At 45.7% G+C, this 24,073-nt stretch overlaps 1 protein-coding gene across 1 annotated transcript in view; it reads right to left on the bottom strand.

Moving 5' to 3' along the window:
- DLG2 (discs large MAGUK scaffold protein 2) overlaps positions 1 to 24,073 on the bottom strand; it is a 415,458-nt gene that overhangs the window by 145,575 nt on the left and 245,810 nt on the right. Inside the window, exons 9-11 of the mRNA XM_032219707.1 lie at positions 21,385 to 21,540; positions 11,439 to 11,507; positions 5,808 to 5,964 (exon numbers count right to left, since the gene is read on the bottom strand). Of these exons, the coding sequence (XP_032075598.1) occupies positions 5,808 to 5,964; positions 11,439 to 11,507; positions 21,385 to 21,540 (382 nt within the window). The remainder of the gene's footprint in view (positions 1 to 5,807; positions 5,965 to 11,438; positions 11,508 to 21,384; positions 21,541 to 24,073) is intronic.

The following is a 24,073-nucleotide window of genomic DNA, read 5'->3' on the forward strand; positions in this document are numbered from 1 at the left end:
AAATAAACATGTGTTCCAGTGATTGCAACCTTTCTGAGGCTGGAGTTGGCCTTTAAGCAGCTTGCGGAGGGTCTATGTCTCCCCAAATAGCAAACAAACAGGCCAGTACGAAGCAAAACTTTATTAAAATGGAATAAATGAGGTAGACGGCTCCTCCTGATGATTTTATCATTTCCCACGGTCCTGATTAAAGCTACAGTTTGGCAGCTACTCTCGTACAGGCCCTGGAGGGTGTAATATAGCCCTTGGCCCCCAGAGGGCGCACCCACAATGAAACTTTGTAATGTAATGTTGATGCTTTTTTAAATTGATAAATCTAATGCAGTTTCGGATATGGTTGAGTGCTGCAAGAAGAAGGGATTAGTTTGATCTCTTAGAACAGAACAGAACAGAACAGAACAAAATGACAGAATTGGAAGGGATCTTATATGTATTCTAGTCCAACCTGCTCACACAGGAGACCCTATACCAGTGATGGCAAACCTTTTTGGCACCAAGTGCTGAAAAGGGAGCGCACCAGAGGTGGGTTCCTACCGGTTCGGCCAAGGAGGTAGTAACTTGGCTGGCCACGCCCTCAAACCGGTTCTATCAGCCATCTTGTTTTTTGCCCCCTGCGCATGCGCAGGAACATTTTTTTTAGTACTGTGCATGCACGCATAGCACACATCAAGCATGCCTGGGCCCAAAGTGTTTGCACGTCTGAAGCACATCTCTGAATGAACTGGTTGTAGCAGAAGCGGGAACGCACCGCTGGAGCGCACACATGCTCAACTGAGCTGAAACCCAGAAGAGGAGCTGCCCAGGGTGCATGCGCGTGCCTGAAAATGAACTTCTGGTTTCCGGCACACACATGCATGCCAGTCAGCTAATCTTTCGGCTTCTGGCACACACGGGTGCATGATGATCAGCTGGCCAGCATGCATGCGCTTGCCGGAAAATGGAAGACCAGTTCTTCCACTTTCCAGCACTGCTGTCCGCACGGCCAGCTGATCATCATGCGTGCATGCGCATCAGAAACCCAGAAGAGAAACGGGCGATGCCAGGCATGTGCCAGGCGACATGGCTCCGCTTGCCACTTCAGGCATGCGTGCCATAGGTCCTGTACCATTTCAGACAAATGGATGTCCAATCACTTCTTTAAAACCTCCAATGATGGAACATCCACAACTTCTGGAGGCGAGTTGTTCCACTGATTAATTGTTCTAACTGTCAGGAAATTTCTCCTTAGTTCTAAGTTGCTTCTGTCCTTGATTAGCTTCCACCCATTGCTTCTTGTTCTGCCCTCAGGTGCTTTGGAGAATAGCTCGACTCTTTCCCCTTTGTAGCAGATAAATGGCTTCTCCTGATTATTTTATAATTTCCCACGGTCCTAATTAAAACTACAATTTGGCAGCTACTTTTACAGGCCCTGGAGGGTGTAATATAGACCTTGACCCCCAGAGGGCACACCCACAATGAAACTTTGTAATGTAAGGTTGATGCTCTTTTTCCTTGATAAATCTAATGCAATTTAGGATGTGGTTGACCGGTGCAAAAAGAAGGAATGAGTGTGGCCTCTTAGTTCCAAGGATCAAGGAAATAGAACAGCTAAAAGCGTGAAGCTTCCGGACACACGAGACGTTATCGCGAAGCGCTTTCCTGAAGTACCTTAAATTAATAGATTCCTGGCAGGAATGCGATGATTAATCCATTCATCACATAGGAGCATCTGCGGTGTGCAAACTGCAGGAATCATCCACTACTTTGTTCTGCAAACCTTACCCCCAACGGATTCATCTGTTTCTGTTCCTTCTCCGTATTGGCCTTTCATCCCGTAAGCTGCTGATAGTTTTTTTTTGACGGACACTTCAGCTACGCTGCTGCCTGCTGATGTGTTAATCTCGTGCATCTTGATCAGCTTTGATTCACAGATTAACAGAGTTGGAAGGGACCTTGTAGGCCATCTAGTCTAACCTCCCTGTCCCAAGCAGAGACACTACATCATTTCTGACAGATGGCACTCCAAGTCTCTTCATGGAAGCCTCCTCCAGGGATGAAGCTCCCGCAACTTCTGAAGGCAGATTCTGTTGCATTGGTCGATTGTTCTCACTGTTAGAAAGTTTCTCCTTATTTGGCATCTTAGCAATAGCAATAGCAGTTAGACTTATATACCGCTTCATAGGGCTTTCAGCCCTCTCTAAGCGGTTTACAGAGTCAGCATATTGCCCCCACAGTCTGGGTCCTCATTTCACCCACCTCGGAAGGATGGAAGGCTGAGTCAACCCTGAGCCGGTGAGATTTGAACGGCTGAACTGCAGATAACAGTCAGCTGAAGTGGCCTGCAGTACTGCACCCTAACCACTGCGCCACCTCGGCTCCAGATCTTCTTCTGCCCGTTTAATAAACTTTGCATCTAGAACAGGCTTGTGCAGCTTAACATAGGATTGTGATAAAAGAAGGATAGCAATAGCCATAGCACTTAGGCTTATATACCTGCAATGATGGAGCACCCACAGTCAACAATGAAATTTTGGCAGCTACATGCCTCTTCATTTCAATTCGCCATTAGAGTAGGGGCAGGGAGGTGTTAAGTTAAGTTAAGTTAATTTATATGCCGCCATTTTCCCCCGAAGGGGACTCAGGTGTTGCTTTAGAATGAGTTACATGGAGAAACGAAACCTCTACGATTCTGCTGAAGACCATGAGAGCCTGAAAGCTTCTCAAGGACATCGTAGCAGGTGTGGAGTTGAAGCAGACGGTTCCCATAATGAAATGAACCTGTTTACATGAACTACGTGAGAGGTTGAGGGTTTGGCTGGGGAAATTATTGTTTAACCCTTTGAGCTGGTGTTTGGGAACCTCAGAGTTAGTTTTACTTAAACTTTCCCATGAAGTGTATTCAATAACTAGTCACGATTTTCAGAAATGGAATGGACCTGGAGTTCAGGGGTGGGTTGCTTCGCGAACAGAGCTGGAAGGGACCTTGGAGGTCTTCTATTCCAACCCTCTGCTGAAGCAGCAGACCATGTACTATTTCAAATAGCTGGCTATCCAGTTTTAAAAACCTCCAGTGATGAAGTCTCTACAACTTCTGGTGGCAAGCTGTTCTACCGGTTAATTGTCCTCACTATTAGCAATAGCAATAGCAGTTAGACTTATATACCACTTCATAGGGCTTTCAGCCCTCTCTAAGCGGTTTACAGAGTCAGCATATTGCCCCCACAGTCTGGGTCCTCATTTCACCCACCTCGGAAGGATGGAAGGCTGAGTCAACCTTGAGCCGGTGAGATTAGAACCGCTGAACTGCAGATAACAGTCAGCTGAAGTGGCCTGCAGTACTGCACCCTAACCACTGTGCCACCTTGGCTCTATTGGGAAATTTCTCCTTAATTCCAGGTTGCTTCTCTCCTTGATTAGTTCCCATCCGTTCTGGTGTTTTGGAAAATAAGTTGACCCTGTCCTCTTTCTGGCAACCTCTTAAATACTGGAATACTGCTCTCATTTAACAACTGCCTTGCTTAGCAACAGACCTGGTCTTTTGTGCCTGACCACCGGCAACTATTTGGCAACTACCTACAGAGACTCACTGCTGGCCATTGTTTTATTTTTTGCCCATCCTTAAGAGAAAGAAAGAGAGAGAAAAAAAATTGGAGGCCTACATTCAGAAAACCGTCGAGGTGCCTGAAACAATGAAGTCTTATGTCTTAATTCCACTCTGTTGGTGTACGAACGAACAAGCAATTATGGTAACGCCCCAGAGACTAAATGCGCAAAATGTACCCAAAAGGCTTTTTTTTTTAAAAAAAAATCCATGGCAAGTGTGGGGGGGAAAATGAATTGCAAATAAAATGAATTTATTATGAGATAGCCGAGTGTGGCACAGCTGGTCACAGCCGGGAGGAATGGAAGAGATTCGCTAACAGTAGATGGCAGAATTGGTCTTTCAGTCATTCAGTTTTAGCTCTGCTAAAGGCTGCAAAAAAGAGGGGAGGCTACAGACTCTTGGGAAGAGGGAGAAAAATAGAATGTTAATTCTGAATCCCCTTCAAAGCCTGTTCTGACTCTGCTCCTCAGACCAGACAAACCCTTTGACGTGAACTCAAAAGATTCCTTGATTGGCAGTCCCGGCAAAAAGTTTCTCCCTCACCTCAGGCTAACATGTCTGTCCGGCAGGGGAAATCAATAGTTGTCTGCCACATCTATTCATCTCCGCCCCCTGCCTTTTATCCCCAGGGCTAGGGTGGGGCTTCACAAGCAGCGTTGGCTCTTTTGTCCCATGGACCGGCCCATAGATTTCCACTGCTCTCCTCTCCTCTGCCTTCTGCACATCCGAGCATCTAACTCAAGGCCCAGTGCCCGGATCCAGCTTGCGGGGTGCTTAGATCTGGCCCAGCAAAGGACCGGTCCGGAGTGCCTCTGCCAGCAAAAATGGAACTTGGGAGGGCTGCAGGTGGCACTCCCTACTCCATTTTCACTGGCAGAGAATTGCAGGAGTCAGCCACAGCCAAAAACGGAGCTCAGGAGCCTGTTTTTGCTGGCAAAGTGCTTGGGTTACCATATCCCAGACACGAGTGATGTTTAGCTGGCCTTGCCTCCCCTGGCCATGCCCTCTCTGCCCCCCCCCCCAAGGTCAAATACAACCCTGATGCGGCCCTCAGTGAAATCAAGTTTGACACCCCTGCACGGGTGGCGTTCACTTACTTTCCTTTCACAAATGTGAGTGCGCACGCTCAGCCTTCTGCACAAGCGCTTTGGCTTGAAAACATGCATAAATAGGATAGCATAGAGCCGGGGTTGGTGGGTGGCTCCACCCACAATTTCCACAACCGATTCGGGCAAATTGTTCGAACCGGCTGAATACTACCTCTGCACCCCTAGTATATGAAGAAAAAGACTCCTGAATTATATTTTTGTCTTTGAAGTCTCCTGAAAAAAAAAAAAGAAGGAAGAAAGGAGGAGGGAGAAAGGAAGAAGGAGGGAGGGAAGAAGGAAAGGAAGAAAGGGAGGGAGGACCAAGGAAGGAAGGAAGGAGATGGGAGAAAGGAAAAAGGATGGAGGGAAGTGGAAGGAGAAAGGGATGGAGGGAGGAACAAGGAAGGAAAAGGAGAAAGGAAGGGGAGGGAGAGAGGTGGAGGGAGAAAGGGGGGGATCAAGGAAGGAAGGAGAAGGGAGAAAGCAAGGGAGAGGGAGGGAAGAAGGAAAAGAAAGGGAGAAAGAGAGGGAGGACCAAGGAAGGAAAGAAGGAGAAGGGAGAAAGGAAGGGGGAGGGAGGGAAGTGGAAAGAGAAAGGGATGGCGGAACAAGGAAGGAAGGAAGGAAGGAAGGAAAAGGGTGAAATGGAGGGGAGGAGGGAGAAAGGGAGGGAGGACCAAGGAAGGAAGGAGAAGAGAGAAAGCAAGGGGGAGGGAGGGAAGAAGGAAAGAAAAGGGGAGGGAGGAAAGATCAAGGAAGGAAGGGAGAAGGGAGAAAGGGAGGGGAGGGAGGAGGAGGGAGAAAGGGAGGAAGGACCAAGGAAGGAAGGAGAAGGGAGAAAGGAAGGGGGAGGGTGGGAAGGAAAGGAAATGGGAGGAAGAAAGGGAGGGAGGATCAAGGGAGGAAGGAAGGAAGGAGAAGGGAGAAAGGAAGGGGGAGGGAGGGAAGGAAAGGAAATGGGAGGGAGAAAGGGAGGGAGGATCAAGGGAGGAAGGAAGGAAGGAGAAGGGAGAAAGGAAGGGGGAGGGAGGGAAGGAAAGGAAATGGGAGGGAGAAAGGGAGGGAGGATCAAGGAAGGAAGGAAAGGAGGAAGGGGGAAGGAGAAAGGAAGAAAGAGAAAGATTGTAATTACTTACAGACAAAATTTGGTCTCCCCTCTGAAGTTCACCGCTGAGGTCAGCTGGCCCACCTGCTAGGATGAAGGAGACAAAGATCCCTTCCCTGTCTTCTCCTCCTACAATGTTAAAACCGAGCCCCGTCGAGCCCTTATGTAAGACAACCTTCCGAGGCTCCCTGTGAAAAGAAAAGAAGAATTGCTCACCTTCTCATATGTCCTGGGCAAAATAGATGCCATTAAATAGGTCTTTCTTTCCCAAATTCTTTTCAGGACAAAACCTCTCGGGCCAATTTCACCCTTCCCAAACCCGCCGTAGCTTATTTCAATGCCAGGGAGTCCTCGACTTACAACGGTTCATTTAGAGACCGTTCAACGTTGCAGGGGCACTTACAAAAAAGTCACCCACGACCGTTTCTCACACTTACGACCGCTGCAGCCTCCCCTCACGGTCACGGGATCCAGGTTCAGACGCTTGGCAACGGACTCCTATTTATAATGTTTGCGGTATTCGCCGCTCGCGCAATCCCCGTTTTGTGACCCTTCTGACGGGCAAAGTCAATGGGGAAGCCAAATTCGCTTTAAAAAGCGGAGGGGGGGGGAGGGAGGGAGGGAAGCTTCCGGAAGCTTTTTTTTTTTTTTTACTACCGATTTGCAGAACCAATGACAATCGTCCCTACCGGTTCGGCTGAACCAGGCCGAACCGGGAGGATTTCATCCCTGTTCTGGCCTCCTGCTCCAACCTTCTCGTTGGCAATGCAAAAGCAGCTTAAGGTAAAATGCAACATACGGGTTTGAAGTTGTAGCAGATGGCTGCAGATGGCATTGTGGATCACACACTGATTGTTGATGAAGTAGGTGGAATGCCCCGAACGTGCATTTTTCCATGAGGCAAACAGGCTTTCTTTTTCCTCGAAGACGTTTCGCTTCTTCATCCGAGAAGCTTGTCCAATGCAGCCGCGCGAGCGATCGTGGGTGTACCTCGGTTCACCCACGTAACACTTATCCTCCGCGAGCTGCACTGGCTGCCTATTGGTCTCCGGATACGCTTCAAGGTGCTAGTCGTCACTTATAAAGCCCTTCATGGTATTGGACCTGGGTACTTGAGAGACCGCCTGCTGCCAATTACCTCCCAAAGACCCATTAGATCACACAGATTAGGCCTCCTCCAAATTCCATCCGCCGGCCAGTGTTGACTGGCGACTACCCGGAGGAGAGCCTTCTCTGTGGCTGCTCCGACCCTCTGGAACGAACTCCCCGTGGAGATTCGAACCCTCACCACCCTCCAGGCCTTCCGCAAAGCCCTTAAAACCTGGCTGTTCCGACAGGCCTGGGGCTAAAGAACTGTTGCCCCCGTCTCGAATGGTATGACTGTTGTGTGTTTTAAATTATGCATTGTTTTGTGTCGTTTTTAATTTTTGTTTGTATCCCCCTTCCCTGGTTTGAGTTGTGAGCCGCCCTGAAAAGGCCGGCATATAAATAAAATAAACATTCAAACATTCAAACATTCAAGCTCCTTCAGTTTCTGACTGAATGGTGGAGCTTCTCGGACGAGAAGAGAAATGTCTCCAAGGAAAAAGAAAGGAAGGCCAGTTGCCTCTTGAAAAAAGCACCTTTGGGATATTCCATCTGCTTCATCAACAATCAGTGTGTGATCCACAGTGCCATCTGCTGCCATCTGCCACAACTTCAAACCCATGGGACAACCATGACTTGGTTGACTGAGAATCCCATGAACAATGACCATATTCTTCAGAGTATAAGACGGACCTTTTTCCCCTCAGAAAAGAGGCTGACAATCTGGGTGCGTCTTATACACTGAATACAGCATTTTTGGTGTCCTGAACACCCCCCCTTCACCAAAATGGCTGTGAAGAGCCTTTAGGAGGCCTTCTGAGAGCTCCTGGGAGCTGGGGAGGGCAGATAGAGCAAAAAATGGCCCATTTTTTGTTCAATTTCCCTTCCCAGCCCCCAGGAGCATTGTATAAGCTTCCTAAAGGCTATCCATGCCCTTTTCTTGACAAAAAATGGACCTGTTTTGGCGAAAAACAGGCCATTTTTTGCTCATTCTCCTCCACCCTCGGAGCACTCTACAAGCCTCCTAAAGGCTATTCATGCCTTAAAAAAAAAAAAAAACAGGTCCGTTTTCATGAAAAATAGGCTGTTTGGGGAGGTTTGCAGAGTGCAAAAACTTTTTTTTAAAAAATTTGTCTCTTCAAAACCTTGGTGCGTCTTATACTCTGAAATATATGGTAGGCTGGGATGAGAAGTAAGACTGTAATAAGCTACCATGTTTTCCCAAAAATAAGACAGGCTCTTATTTTCTTTTGACCCCTGAAATAAGCTCCTGGTCTTATTTTCAGAAAGGTCTTATTATTTTTGAGGTGCAGGTGGCCCCTTAACCTTGGCCTGTGGCCTGCGGATCAGCTGATCCAGAGAGGGCCAGAGGTTCTGTCTCTGTTTCTGGCACACTCTTGCCAGCCCTAGCATAGCTCTTTTTGCAGCCGCCACTAAGAGAAGGGGCGTGGTAACTAGGGTTTGTGGGCGTGGCCTCCGTGACGTTGTTCCGCATGGATGGTAGGTGCATGTGGGACATGTTCCCCCCCCAAAAAATGGCGGGGACCAGCTGTGCATGTGTTTAAATATTTTAGGGGAGGGATTATTTGCGGGGAGGTCTTATTTTAGCACATGTGCTCAAAAGCCCAATTGAACTTAGTATCCAGGGAGGTCTTATTTTCAGGGAAACAGGGTATGAGGTGTAATATTCCTGACTATGCTTCTCCTTTGGTTAGATGCCAGTTCTGGTGAACATACTTGAAGAAGGATCTAGAGAAGCTGGAATAAGTTAAGAGACAGTCAACAAGGATCTTGAGGGAACCATTAACTATGTCGTATGAAGATGACACTGAATGAGCTGGGGAGGTTTGAGGTGGAGAAGAGAGGACTGAAGATAAGAGTAGAGTTCAAAGAAATGAAAGGAACTCTCTGGATGGGAGACAAGATCTGTTTCTGTTCTTCCAGAGTATTCGTCACAGAATAATAGCTGTAAAGGAACCTGTTGTGGTTCACCAGTGGCCTGCGGAGCTGGCAGCAGAGTTGGACAGTGAGGAGGTTGGGGAGGAACATGGGCTAGTCCTGGAGTCTGCGGAAGGCTCGGACGAGGGGTCTGTGTCGGAGGCAGAGAGGGGGCCAGGGCCATCTGGGAGTTATGTGCTGCCTCCGGAGCAGTGGTGGGTTTCAAAATTTTTTGGAACCTCTTCTGTAGGTGTGGCCTGCTTTCCGGGTCCACTGGTGGAACCTCTTCTAACCAGTTCAGTAGATTTGACAAACCGGTTCTACTGAATAGGTGCGAACTGGTAGGAACCCATCTCTGCTCCGGAGCCTCCAGAATCGGACATCAGCGAGGCAGAGGAACAGGGGGAGCCTATTCCTAGTGCATGCATGTGCAAAGCTGCCAGAAGGCAAGAACAGTTAAGACAAAAGGGGCTACTCGGGAGTAAGGCTTGGAGATGATTGGCTCCTCCCATAAGACATAAAGGAGGAGCAAAGGCACATGAGCCTTTGCAGGAAGCAACTTTGTTCGTTCTGGTCAGTTTAAAGTCTGAAGCTCCGTTTTGACTCTGCGCTCCATGTGGCCTTGCAAAGCTAATTGCCAATTGGGTCTTTGGCAGCGTTTCAAGGGACAAAAAAGTGGGTGCTTATCAGCCCTACCCTGAAAGACTTTGGCAGACTTCTGTCGGACTCTTTGCAAACTATTTGTGACTCATTACAAGCTGTGAATAAACATAATTCACAGCCTTTGAAATAAAAATAGGGTTTTGGGGACTAAGCGTGTGCTTTTTACTGTCTCAGGAACCCTAGATCAGAACAGAACTAGGAAACGGATTCCAATTGAATTTTAGGAGGAAAAGTTGGCAACTACAAGCGATGGACTTCATCTCTGCTTCAACGTCATTGAGCCAGTGCTGTCTGAAGACATTTCCGTGATGTCATGGAGCTCTGTTACTTTCCTATCGAAATGGTACCTATTTATCTACTCACATTTGCATGCTTTCAAACTGCTAGGTTGGCAGGAGCTGGGGTGGAGATAGGAGCTCACTCCATAGCAGGGGTCTCGAACCTGGGCTGCCAGTTTTCCAGTTCACAAGCTCAGAGTCTTAACCTCTGAGCCCGAAAGAAGATTGGGCTAGGTTTAAAATCTGTTTGAAGCCTTTTTTGGGGGGTGGGGTGAGAGTTATTTAGCAATGATAACAACGGCATCTCTAATCAGTCGTTAGAAGTGGTGACATCAATGTCACCAGTTCAAAACTTCTTATATATTGAATATCATGGATTGCTATCAAATATTGTGCAAATACATGCATAACCCCAATAGGCGTATAGAAGAGACAATTTCTCAAAGAACAATTCTTGTTTTCTGATTAATCATTCTATTGTTTATAATTTCATTTTAGTTGAGCTTGACCCCTTTGTGGCTTCAGGAAATATCCTTGTAGGGTTGGTTTAAAAAAAAAAACATTTCTGGAAGTGATTTATAGGAAATTTCCCCTGAAATTCCCAGTCTATCCTTTACATTCTAGATATTCCTGTTTATTTTTTATTATTGTTTGTTATTCTTGGTGGCAGAGTCAGCCAAATATCCAGACTGGGTTTGGCATTTTTGTCCATCTATCCAAGGATCTAAGAGAGGGATGTGGTGGCTCAGTGGCTAAGAGGTTGAGCTTGTTGATCAGAAAGGACAGCAGTTCGGCAGTTCGAATCCCTAGTGCCACGTAACAGAGTGAGCTCCCGTTATTTGTCCCAGTTTCTGCCAACCTAGCAGTTTGAAAGGATGAAAAAAAATGCAGTAGAAAAATAGGAACCACCTTTGGTGGGAAGGAAACAGTGTTCCATGCACCTTCGGCCTTTAGTCATGCCGGCCACATGATCAAGGACATGTCTTCGGATAGCATTGGTTCTTTGGCTTTGAAACGGAGATGAGCACTGCCCCCTAGAGTTGGGAACAACTAGCACATATGTGCGAGGGAAACCTTTACCCAAAGACCTAGGACCTTCCTAAGGTCAAACAGATGAGGATGTTGATTATTATTACTATTTTATTTATTTTGTCCCATGTTTACTGTTTTTCTAAATAATTCACAATGGAGAATATATCTAATACTCCTTCTGCCTCCTATTTTCTCCACAACAACCCTGTTAGGTGAGTTGGGTTGAGTGAGAGTGATTGGCACAAAGTCAGCAGTCAGATTTCATGCCTAAGGCAGGACTAGAACTCACCGTCTCCTAGTGATTGGGCCAAAGTAACCCAGCAGGCTTTCATACCTGGTGGGACTACAATTCACAGGGTCCTGGCGATTGAGCCAAAAACATCTGGCGGGCTTTCACGCCTAAGGTAACGCTACAATTCACAGTTTCCTGGCGATTGGTCCAGAAACAACAATTCTGAATCTCATTCTTGAATACCAAACAGATTAGGGAATTATGCGCACATTGTCCTAACCTCTTAAAGAAAAGAGGCAGCAGATATGTCATCATAAACTATATTCGGGATATAGTGTACATGTAGATTCAATGGTTATGAATGGGGGGAAAAAAGCTTAAGCAAATGGCAATGGCAAAGGATCCAAACATTATAATATTGGTTCCCCCTTACCCTTCTAGTGACATGGTCCTCTGGATGTTCACAGTGGGAAGCTGGGTTATGGAACCATGCCTGGAATGACTACATGGAAAGGAAAAGGAAAAAGGAATTAATAAAAGTAGCATGGAATGGGTTTTTTTGCGCATGGAGGTTCTTTGGTCTTATTGTAACCAAAGTGGCTGGATCATATAAAATAGCAGGTAGTTGGAGATCCCATATGGATGCACATGGAATAATTGTACATCCAATGAGATTGAAGAGAACAAGAAACATAAAACAGGGCAATGGCAGTTGAGGTTGAGGCTCCGACATAATGCAAGTCAAAGAACTCTTTTTGGGAAATAGGATATGCATGTTTGATGTATTGACCATGAAAATGGATAGCTTTGGATACCTACTTATGTACAGAGATAGAGTACCAAACATGCCAATTTATGGAATAACCACCCATCCACCCACTCATCCATCCATTCATCTATCAACACATCCATCCATCAATTTAGTTTTCCATCAATTTAGTTTTCCATCAATTTAGCCACGTATCCATTCACCCATCCACCCATCCATCCACCCATACATACATACATACATACATACATTCCTCCATCCATCCATTCCTCCATCTTTTCATCCATTCCTCCCACCCTCCTTCCTTCTGCCCCACACACCCCAGCTCTTCATCCATCGATCCAACCACCCACCCACCCACCCACCCACCCACCCATCCACTCATCCATCACCCACCCACCAATCCATGCAACCATCAACCCATGCATGCATGCATTCTTCCATCCAATCTTACTTTGTTTCTTTCTTCCTTCCTTCCTTCCTTCCATCCATCCATCCATCTACCCACCTACCTCCCCATCCATCCACCATCCATCTACCCATCCATCCATCCGTCTGTCCACCTACTCATCCTTCTTTTCATCATCCATCCATCCATCCATCCATCCAAATCCCTATCCATCCAACCCCCTATCCATCCATCCATCCATCCACCATCCATCCATCCACCCATCCATATATCCATCCATCCGTGTGTGCGTGTATCCATGCATCTGTGCATCCATCCATCCACCATCCATCCATCCATCCACCATCCATCCAACCATCCATCCATCCATCCATCCACCATCCATCCACCATCCATCCATCCATCCATCCATCCATCCATCCATCCATCCATCCATCCATCCATCCAATGTTTTCTAAAGGAACAAACTGCAATATTTTAGCTCATTCTAACTCTTAAATAGCATTCTGGCCAACCTTCTCCAGCCTATAAAATACATGAATGGGAAACCAGTAATAGGGCTGTAGATGAGACTGGAAAGAACAACGAAGCAGCCTAGAAGGCATGAATAGTAAACCAGTTCCATATTTTTTCACTGGAAAACTGGATTTCTCTACCCAGTATAATGATTCAGATTGAGGGACATTTTGCTTTATCGCTTAATTGTAGCAGCATTTCAAATGTACCATTATCCAGTGTCCAGAAATAAAATGGGCTAGCAACCAAGATGACCCTGGAATTTTACCTTGATGGCAAGTATCAATTTATGAATCTTGAATATTTTTAGAGCTTTCAACATTTGAGTTTTCTTCCCCCCCCCCTTAAATCACTCCAAAGTGCGGACTGAATATTATAACTATAGGATGAAAAAGTATAATGCACTGCTACTCGGGTCCCATTATACAACGAATCTGCTTTCTCAATGTATTCATTTCCCGAGTTCGCATAATAGTACATTGAGTCGTACATTAGCTATATATATATATATATATATGTTGGATTTGTAAAACATGCCAAGGCACACACAGGTAGTCCTCGACTTACAACCACAATTGAGCCCAACATTTCTGTGGCTAAGCGAGACAGTTGTGAAGTGAGTTCCGCCCCGTTTTACGACCTTTCTTGCCACCGTTGTTAAGTGAATCTCTGTGGTTGTTAAGTTAGTCCCACGGTTGTTAAGGGAATCTGGCTTCCCCCATTGACTTCGTTCGTCAGAACGTTGTAAAAAAGGATCACTTGACCCCGGGACTCTACAACCGTCATACATACATGCCAGTTGCCAAGGCTCTTGGCAAGGAATGTTGACAACGGAGAGGCTCCGATGGGTTTTAAGTGTGAAAAATGGTCATAAGTCACTCTTTGCAGTGCTGTTGTAACTTCAGATGGCCAATCAACAAATGGTTGTAAGGCGAGGACTACCTGAATACATAGAACAGGGGTGTTTAAACTTCGGAACTTTAAGACTTGTGGACCAACTCCCAGAATTCCCCAGCCAAGGACTTCAACTCCCAGAATTCCCCAGCCAGGGACTTCAACTCCCAGAATTCCCCAGCCAAGGACTTCAACTCCCAAAATTCCCCAGCCAAGGACTTCAACCCCCAGAATTCCCCAGCCAAGGACTTCAACTCCCAGAATTCCCCAGCCAAGGACTTCAACCCCCAAAATTCCCCAGCCAGGGACTTCAACTCCCAGAATTCCCCAGCCAAGGACTTCAACCCCCAGAATTCCCCAGCCAAGGACTTCAACTCCCAGAATTCCCCAGCCAGGGACTTCAACTCCCAGAATTCCCCAGCCAGGGCTGGCTGGGGAATTCTGGGAGTTGAAGTCTACAAGTCTTAAAGTTCCCAAGTTTGGACACCCCTGACATAGAACAATTAAGTTTAGCACTCAATGAAACTGGCATGAGTAAAAGACTGAAACTTACCTGATGGAGCATGTTGTGTGAACGTCACAATAAGGTACTTCTGGGCTGTGTGTTTACCCAACATGCTAGGCTAAAATGTGGGGGATTCCTTCGCAGTATTATGTATTCTATCAGCCCAGGTCGTGTGGTTGTGTATGGTTCGAGAGATACATGAATGCAGGTTGTTCAATTCAATAAACATCAGTTGTAAAAACTATAAATTGATGTGTGGTGCGTGCACATGGCTTTAAATTACTTTTATCAAAGAGGACTAACCTAGAATTGCTATCTAAGACAGATTTCTTTTGATGCAAGAGAGAAAAAATAAAATACAGTGGTACCCTGGTACTCAACTGTTTTGAAACTCATCGAATTTGGTATTCAATGCATTTCGACGTGAAAGTTTTGACGTGGTACTCATCTTTTGTTTAGTGATCAATGCACCAGCTAGAACTTATTGGAGTTGGCTGCCTTGTATTTGTTGTGGCCCGCCAGCAGCCAATGGAGCTGGCAGCTGATTCGGACAGTGAGGAGGTTGGGGAGGAACCTGGGCCAGTCCTGGAGTCTGAGGAAGGCTCTGATGAGGGCTCTGTGTCGGAGGCAGAGAGGGGGCCAGAGCCCTCTGGCAGTTCTCAGCTGCCTTCGAACCTAGACAACAGTGAGGCAGAGGAACAGCTGGAGTCTCTTCCCAGTGTGAGCATGTGCAGAGCTGCCAGAAGAAAAGAACAGCTAAGAAATCAGGGTCGACTTGGGAGTAAAGCCACAGGTGGACGGTGAACGGCCCCTGCCATAGGGAATAAAAGAGGAGCGAAAGGAGAGGGGGCTTTTGCAGGAAACAATTTGTTCATTCATTCATTCATTTCAGGAGTATGAAGATCTGTCCGTGAATCTCAGAGACTCTGTGCCCAGTCTTTCCTTACACAGCACCTCATTTGGAAAATATTTACATGGCAGCTTCCCAAGATTGATAAGGTCTGTAGTCATAAATATTCCTTTGAAAGACTGTTTGCCAGGCCTTGCTGTATATGAATGAGAGGAATTCACATTCGTTTAATAAAAGAGGCTTTGTTGGAACCAGGAATCTGCTTTGTGCTTTTTGGGGAAGCCTTGGTCAGAACAGTATTATCCTTTCTGGGAAAAATGTGTTCGATACTTATCATTTTTGGTAGTCATCGTGCCTCCTGGAATCAATTAATGATGAGTACTGAGGTACCACTGTATTTTGGTAAAAGTCAGACTGGACTTCTGATGGCTACAGGGAGATGCTCACGTTGTGCTAGAGCATAGAATGGAACCATAAGGTTGGAAGGGACCTTGGAGGTCTTCTAGTCCAACCCCCTGCTCAAGCAGGAGACCCTAGACCATACCAGATAAATTGTTGTGTTGTCTCTTCTTGAGAACCTCCAGTGTGGCTACCATTGTCTTCTTCCACAATTTTTTTTTTAAAATTCCAAGTCTAATCTACAGCTCTGAAACGTCCTGGTGGTTTCCTGTCCAGGTATTAACGAGGGCTGCTTCGCTTTCCAAATTCAGCCAAGTTCTACTCTTAGCAAAAACAGTTGTGGATTCCTGAGGCCTTTTCAAAACATGTCAAAACCCCAAAAGCAAATTCTTCTCTTAAACCCTCCCATCTTCTTGCTATAATCTAACACAAAGTAATCTATCCCTCTCCCCCCCCCCTCTCTCTCTCTCACACACACACACACAGTCACTCTTTCTCACTTTTTCTCTCTCGGGGAGGTTTCCAAGTCAAATAGACAAATAATCCGCCACGGGGAACTTTGCAATATTGAAAGGAACTTTGGCTTAATATTTCCTATCTCAGAGGTAAAATAGGTCACTTGAAGTTGCTTGCCCATCCTTGGTTCCTCATTTCATTCAAAAATAATGCTAGTCATTTTGAGATCTTTAGGAGGGCGGAGGGGGAGGGAGGGGAAGCACGCACACTGATTAAAGGCAAGTTGTCTTAAAGAAGGGAGCAATTATCATTATATCTCTGGCCGAAAACCCTGATGGATCAGACGGGCCCGTCGCTGCATATATGCAAATGGCATCACCACATCATTCATGCCTAGCTTTACGGTTCCGTGCAGATTAATTGCATGCTAAAACACAGCTATCCGTAAATATTAGAAAGAAACAGGGAACAAACAAACTAACAGCCACCAGGAGAGAACGGAATGCAGAAATAAAGGTGAGGAATGAACGAACGGAAAATTAGCATGAACCAAAATGGGTCGTAGGGGATTATAACTCACATTCGAAATCCAAATTCTAACAGAATTCTAGGCTAAAGCTCTAATTTCACCTCTGGCGATGCGACACAAAGATATACCAGGAACTGCTCTTGAGATTAGTTGCTTATTAAATTACAGGCAGAGAAACAAAGTCCAATTCTTTTCTTTAAGGCCTGGAAGGGTAGTTTTATGAAATCCGAGAAGACTTCATCCCAAGGTAAACGAATAAGAATCGCTGCATTAAAGTTAGAACCCTATGCAGCCTGACTTCACCAGTGCTGTGAATATAATAACTGCCTTTCTCTAAAAAGGATGCAGATTAACAGAGTTGGAAGGGACCTTGTAGGTCATCTAGTCCAACCCTCCACCCACTCAAGCAGGGGACCCTACACCATTTCTGACAAATGGGAGTCCAGTCTCTTCTTGAAAGCCTCCAGTGATGAAGCTCCCACAATTTCCAAAGGCAACATCTGTTCCATGGGCTGGTTGTACTCACTGTCAGAAAATTTCTTCTTATTTCTAGGTTTATTTATTTATTTATTTCAAACTTTTATATGCCGCCCAATCCCAAAGGACTCCGGGCGGCTTACAAACAGAATATAAAAAACATAAAAACAGTACAATTTAAAAACAACAATCATCCATCATAAATTCATTCTAATCGGGGCCGGACCTCAATAGTGAGGTCAACAGCCCCAGGCCTGCTGGAACAGCCAAGTTTTTATGGCTTTCCTGAAGGCCATCAGAGTGAGTATGGTCTGGATTTCCGGGGGAGCTGGTTCCAAAGAGTCGGAGCAGCCACCGAGAAGGCTCTCCTCCGAGGGCCCGCCAGCCGACATTGTATGGCTGATGGCACCCGAAGGAGGCCCAATCTATGGGATCTTACTGGTTGAATCTCTCTTTGATCAGTTTCTATCCATTATTCCTTGTTTGGCCTTCAAGTGCTTTGGAAAATAGGTTGACCCCCTCCTCTCTGTGGCAGCCCCTCAAATATTGGAAGACTGCTATCCTGTCTCCCCTGGTCCTTCTCTTCACTAGACTAGCCATGCCCAGTTCCTGCAACCGTTCATCGTATGTTTTAGCCTCCAGTCCCCTAATCACCTTTGTTGCTCTTCTCTGCACTTTTTCTATCATCTCAATGCTGTGCAAAGTGATTTAGGAACGTGTAAGTCTATAAAATAAGATTGAAAAACCGCTCTCTAAAACACCAGGTGGAGCTGAATGGAATCGTAATGAGAGCAGGAGAATTGTAAGAGAAAAAGATTATTGTTGAAGGAATCGCTTCCTGTTTTATTCAGCGTCGGTGGGAAGATACTAGTGAGCTGTGATAGATCGCTAGGCAGAAGAAGGGAAGTCTTTTGATTATGGTTAGTTTCCTACAGGTAGGAAAGTACTTGCAGTACTGCAGGGTACTTCAGCTGACAGCTAGCTGCAGTTCAGCAGTTCAAATCTCACCGGCTCAAGGTTGACTCAGCCTTCCATCCTTCCGAGGTGGGTAAAATGAGGGCCCAGATTGTTGTGGACAAGGGGCTGACTACGTAAACCGCTTAAAGTGGGCTGTAAAAGCACTATGAAGCGGTGTATAAGTCTAAGTGCTATTGCTACAAGTAACCGTAAGAAGCCATCAATATTTTGGGAGGAACAGAATTAGACCCCCATTGCCATCTTTGCAATGTTTAGCTGGTGCAATTCTGCCATAACTCTGTTGTTCTAAATTCTAGTGATGGGGCACCCACAACTTCTGAAGCCATGCTGTCTCACTGCTTCTATTGTTGTCCAGCATTGTGGTCTTCAGAGAAGAACGCATCATGGTAATTGTGCTTGGACCCAACGATCATCCACTAGTTTCCTTTTTGTGGTCTTCTATCAATTGCTCCCAGAATAGGGGGCTGCTTTTCGTATTTTGCAAGGTTTGAGGAAGTTAAGAAGCAAAATGGTCCATACTTGTAGGTGGTTGAAGCATCTGTTTAACATCTTAAAGCTGCCAGTTCAGCTCATCCAGTTTTAACACTTGGCCATTGGGAATTCTGTACAAAGAATAGCAGGCTCCTGAAGACATTCGGACATCCATCTTTTAGAACAAAGTCTTCCAAAGAACTCTCTAATCCTGGATTGTGGCAGCAAGAGTAATGGGAGAAGACCAAATAGAAATATTGTGGAGGAAAGCAACAAAGATGATTAAGGGACTGGAGGCTAAAACATATCACGAATGGTTGCAGGAACTGGGTATGTCTAGTTTAATGAAAAGAAGGACTAGGGGAGACATGATTGCAGTCTTCCAATATCTAAGGGGCTTCCAAAGAAGAGGGAGTCAAGCTATTCTCCAAGGCACCTGAGGTAGAACAAGAAGCAATGGATGGAAACCAATCAAGGAGAGAAGCAACCTAGAACTAAGGAGGAGTTTCCTGACAGTTAGAACAATTAATCAGTGGAATGACTTGCCTCCAGAAGTTGAGGGAGTTCCAACACTGGAGGTTTTAAAGAAAAGATTGGACAGGCATTTGTCCGGAATAGAAGAGGGTCTCCTTCTTGAACAAGAGGGTTGGACTAGAAGAACTTCAAGGTCCCTTTTAATTCTGTTATTCTGAAAATAAATGTCACTGTTCAATAAAAGATTTCTGGAAGCATATCTAGAGACTTTGGTGGTAACTCTCTCTTATTTAGACCTCCACACACTAGAAGACATGGTGTTCAAAATTATCTGCCCATTCTCCATGAGCTCTCTGCACCGTCCACATCCAGACATCCTACATGCTGAATTCCACCTTCTATCAGTCATGCGAAGGAGCCAAAACAGAAACCTGTCACATTTGACAGGAGAATTAGTGATCCCATCTCTAACTGTGGTTAAAGGCAAAGGTAAGCTTCTGCTAGGTTGGCAGAAGCTGGGACAAGTAATGAGAGCTCAATCCGTTAAGCGGCACTAGGGATTCAAACTGCCCAACTGCCGATCTTTCTGATCGACGAGCTCAGCATCTTAGCCGTCGAGCCACCGCGTCCCTCTAACTGTGGTTATTATCTCTAAGCTAAAAAGACACTTTAATCTCAGATACAAAATACGGAAGATGGTGGGTCTCACTCTGCCTGGGATGCTGGAACAAAAGCCAACTGGCTGGAAAGGAAGAAGCCGTCAATATTAATATGATAAAAGTATAAACAGAAGTAAAATGAAAGAATGGTGAAAGCAAAGGGAATACATCTATTTTAAAAAAGCAACAACAATTAAAACTGAAACAAGCCTGCATCAAAGCAAGTTTTAAAAAAATTGTCTATTCACACAGAGATGGTATTCAGCCGGTTCGGACTAGTTTGCCGTAATCAGTAGTGGAAATTCGGGGGGTGAGGGGCGCCCACCTGCCCCGGCTCAATGCCGTCCTATTTAGGCCCATTTTCAAGCCAAAGCGCATGCGTGGAAGGCCGAGCGCACTCACATTTGTGAACTAGTAGGGAAAGGAAGTGAATACTACCCCTGTAATACACAGCAACGGCCCTTGTTTATATGTCAGCTGTGACAGTGATGACAACGGAGGAAGCTCTCTGATACCTACAGTATATGAGCATTAGCATTTTGGCAGGTTTTCATTGGGAAGGCGATGCTTCTTAATCTACGTGATCCCATCTTCTCCCAAAGAGAAGGTCCCCTGTCCTAAGGAGGTCCATCTGGTGGGACCAAGAAGAAGGGCTTTCTCGGTGGTGGCTCCCTTCTTGTGGATCATCTCAGCAGAAATAAGATTGGCCTCGACTTTGCAAGGTCCTGGTTTTGCCAATAGGCCTGGTGAACCCAGAGTTTGATGGAGCCCATTAATTGGTTTGACTGTTGTCACCAGGGATGGTGGGGTGGTTCTTGTTTTTTTATTGTTTTTTTTTTTAATATGAGTTTTTTTGGGGTCTTTGTAAGTCACCCAGAGTCATTGAGAGTGAGTTGAGAGGCCCTATAAAACATGGAGTTGGAAGAGACCTTGGAGTCTTCTAGTCCAACCCCCTGTTTGAGCAGGAGATCCTATACCACCTTAGACAAATGGTTGTTCAGTCTCTTTTTGAAAGCCTCCAGTGATGGAGCACCCACACCTTCTGAAGGCAAGGCGTTCCACTGGTTGATTGTTCTCACCGTTAGGAAATTTCTCCTTAGTTCTAGCTTCTCTCCTTGGTTAGAAAATATGAATGTTCTTAACTAAAATTAAATAAATCTACATGTGTATTGATTTAGTCTTCATCTGCTACTTCGTGGAGCAATAACAGTCTAAAGCCATAATCTTAGATACACATGAGAAGATGACCCATTTGTGGAAGAATGGAGGTCTACCAAGGTTCTCTCTCCCACTTTCAGAACTGTCTCTACCACTGAATTCCTTGTATCTAAAAAATAAATAAATAGCTGCACTTATTTCCTTATTGCTCATGTCTCCTCCTTCCATCTTTCATTTATGAACCCTAGAACATAGCACAGATGATTGACCTTCAGGCCACAATACTCTGCCTGAAAGGTTCATAACCAAACCACCCAGAGGTAGGCGAATGGTAGAAGACTCCAACTTGAATCGACAAAATCTACGGAAGGCTCCAACTTGAACCTTCCGTAGACGTGAAAAGTTCTTTAAAGGGCCGCCTCTTTTGGAGGTGTTAACCAGTGGTGGGTTTCAATTTATTTTACTACCGGTTCTCTCGTGCACATGCACAGAAGCGTCCGGGTGGGTGGGCGGAGCCTCCAGCCACTGCCGCTACTGGTTCATCCGATCCAGGGCAAACCAGCAGAAACTCACTTTTGGTGTCATCCCAGAGTTAAGATATCCAATTCCACGTAATTGCAACTTCCCACCTTCGGTAGGGTCCCACCCCAAAGGGCTCAGATGCCACCAGGGGCTCCCAGCTCTCCAGACTGAACTCTCTTGATTGGAGAGATGGTGTTTCCTCATCAATCAAGAGAGAGCGTCTCGGAGAGGCGGGCGTACAGCGTCTCGTCTGCCCTTACGTGACACCCATGCATGCTCACATGTGGAAACGAGGAATAAGCACATGCAGTACCTGATGATTTCAGAGTCAGGGAGCAGGCCTATGTGGTAGTGGGGGTAGGGAGCTGAAAGGAGGAAGCTTTTGTCACACTCGACAGGGGAATAATGCCTAGGAGAAGGTGGCTTATCACAGAATTTGTTCACAGTGCTGTAAACGGGTTCAGGAGGCCTGGTGGTAACAGAGAGACGAAAAACAGAGATTAGGCTTCTTTCGACATGCATCAATCGCACAGCTAACTGTATTCGGAGGCATGCAAAGAAGGTCGACAAGAGAAAGGGTTAGATACACAGAACTCCTGCCAAGTGGCGGCAATGCTAGTCACAACCATTGAGAGCGCAAAACGCACAGTACTGTATACGAGACAGCCAGAGGAAAGGAAACTGGTGACATGACGGTGGTTAGAACATTCAGAATCTTAGCTTGCCGGCTGGGCTCAGAGCTTCCTTCTTACCTTCTGGAACCCAAGAGAAGAAGGTTTATCATCCCCACCCCGAAATTTCTTTGCTTCACCAAGTGCATTTTAAACTGAAAAGTTAGACACAGAGCTTTAGCAGCCAAGGAAGAAAATTAGGAACACACCATGAGGAGTCAACAGCGCGGATTGGCGTTCGGTCATCTGAATTTCGGAAGGCTCTCAAGTAGTACATTTTATGGGTGATGCACTCACAAGTTGTGGCCAACTGACACATAGATGAATCCATTCTCTACCGTGGCTCATGGTTTTGAGGAGAGTATAAGGATACGTGAGGTCAAACAGGTCCAGAGCTGGCCTGTGAAGACGGTAGACTGGGTCATTGAGGATAGACCCATGGTACAGTTGTAGAACAATTCTTCTCTAGAAAAGGAACAGGCTACGGTAGAACCAGGACATCATTTCCCAATGCTTAGAATGGATAAGGATTGAAATGAACAGTATTGAACGTCAACTCCTCTTCTGCAGGCAACAAAAGTGAAATATTATTATCCTTTTAAACTATAGGTTTTTTTTAAAATCTTGGCTTTAGAAGGGGCCAGGTACTAACATGGTATCTGAGACCACAGTAGCAGATGACATTCATCTGCTTGGGACAGGATTCATGATTTCAACCAGAAACTTAAATGGTGAAGACCAGAACATCTGTTACATTGGGCTACCAGACTTGGGTTGTAAACATCTGGATATCTAGCCCCACCAATTTAATATCCGTAAGTACATCATATCTACATAATTTGGGAATAAAATATAAATATGTATAAAGGGGATACCGAGATGTGGAACAACATCCCTGGTCAACAAAGTTGATTTTTGAAGTCTCGTCCCAGTGTGTTTGTATCTGGACAGGATGGGGTAGATTCAGACTCGACCCTAGCAACGTTGAGTGACTGTGGGTTTTCGGACCACTCTGAACTGAACATTTTCCATTTTCCATTGGCACTTGTACACAATTTGGGGCTCTCCCCTGGACTTGCAGCTCCTGCTTGAAGAGAAAGTGGTAGCTGGAGTAGGAAACCGTTTGGATGGATCCATCCTCTATCCATAAACTGTTTCTGGACTGGGAGGCCCTCCAAACAGCCACGGAGGTGCTGTAGATGTGGACCTCAGACGTGGACAACTGCACCTCAGATGTGGACTACTGCAATGTGTTCTAGGTGGGGCTGCCCTTGAACACAGATCAGAAGCTGTCGCTGGTCCAGAATGCAGAGCCATAGGTGTTTGAACCCGTGACCCGACAAATGCGCGCACAACAAAAGCGTGCCGACAAAACCGCGGCGCTAAAACCGCAACGTCATCAACGTGACGTCATTAACGCGGCAACAACAGCGCACCGACAGAAGCGTGATTTAAGTTAAGGTAAGGGTTAGGTTTAGGGTTAGGGTTAGGTTTAGGGGTAGGTTTAGGGGTAGGTTTAAGTTTAGGGTTAGGTTTAGGGTTAGGTTTACAGCGTGCTTCTGTCGCCGTGCTGTTGTCGCCGCACTTCAGCGCTCATTCATTGGCGCGCTTTAGAACTCGCGGTTTTGTCACCGCGGTTTAGTCGGGCGCGCTTTTGTCGTTCGCCCTTTTGTCAGTGAACCGTTTGAACCTTTGCTTTGTGAGCTCTACTGCTTACGGTAGACTTCCAGGTGCCATTCAAGGTCCCCTATAAAGTTTTCTATGATTTATAGGACTTGGCTAACCACTCTCCCTGTAGTGTCTGCCCATAGCAATACCACTTGGACTTATACACCACTTCACAGTGCTTTACAGCCCCCTTCTAAGCAGTTTACAATCCTCTCCTTCATTTTCCAAAGTTCAAAGGACATTTTGGAAACGCAGGATTGAGAACAAACAAACAGGGCTGATTTTTTTCCTCCAAGAGAGTTTTGAATGAAAGTGCCAAGGACCCTCTGGTCCAAGGAAGTAACCTTGCATTTTAATTTTTTCAATTAAATGATGGCATTTATGTTGTTTATGATGGAGTCTAAATTGTGTCTATCAGAGGAAATGCTCGGAGGATATTATACACACTGGGATTTACTTCAGTGGGTTTATCGTTTCAATAGTCCGCAGCAATCATCATCAAAGGATAGAAAGTTGTACAACTTCATTTTAATCTGTCAGGCAGCCATTCAATCATCCATCCTATTTTGTTTAACTTCCCTTGAACTTTTATTAAAAGCTACCGTCACAAATTTTATTCACAGAATGTAGATTTGGGAAGAATTTTACTCTTATCTTCTCAAC

The sequence above is a fragment of the Thamnophis elegans genome, chromosome 6, assembly GCF_009769535.1.
Source record: "Thamnophis elegans isolate rThaEle1 chromosome 6, rThaEle1.pri, whole genome shotgun sequence".
Lineage (NCBI taxonomy): Eukaryota > Metazoa > Chordata > Lepidosauria > Squamata > Colubridae > Thamnophis > Thamnophis elegans.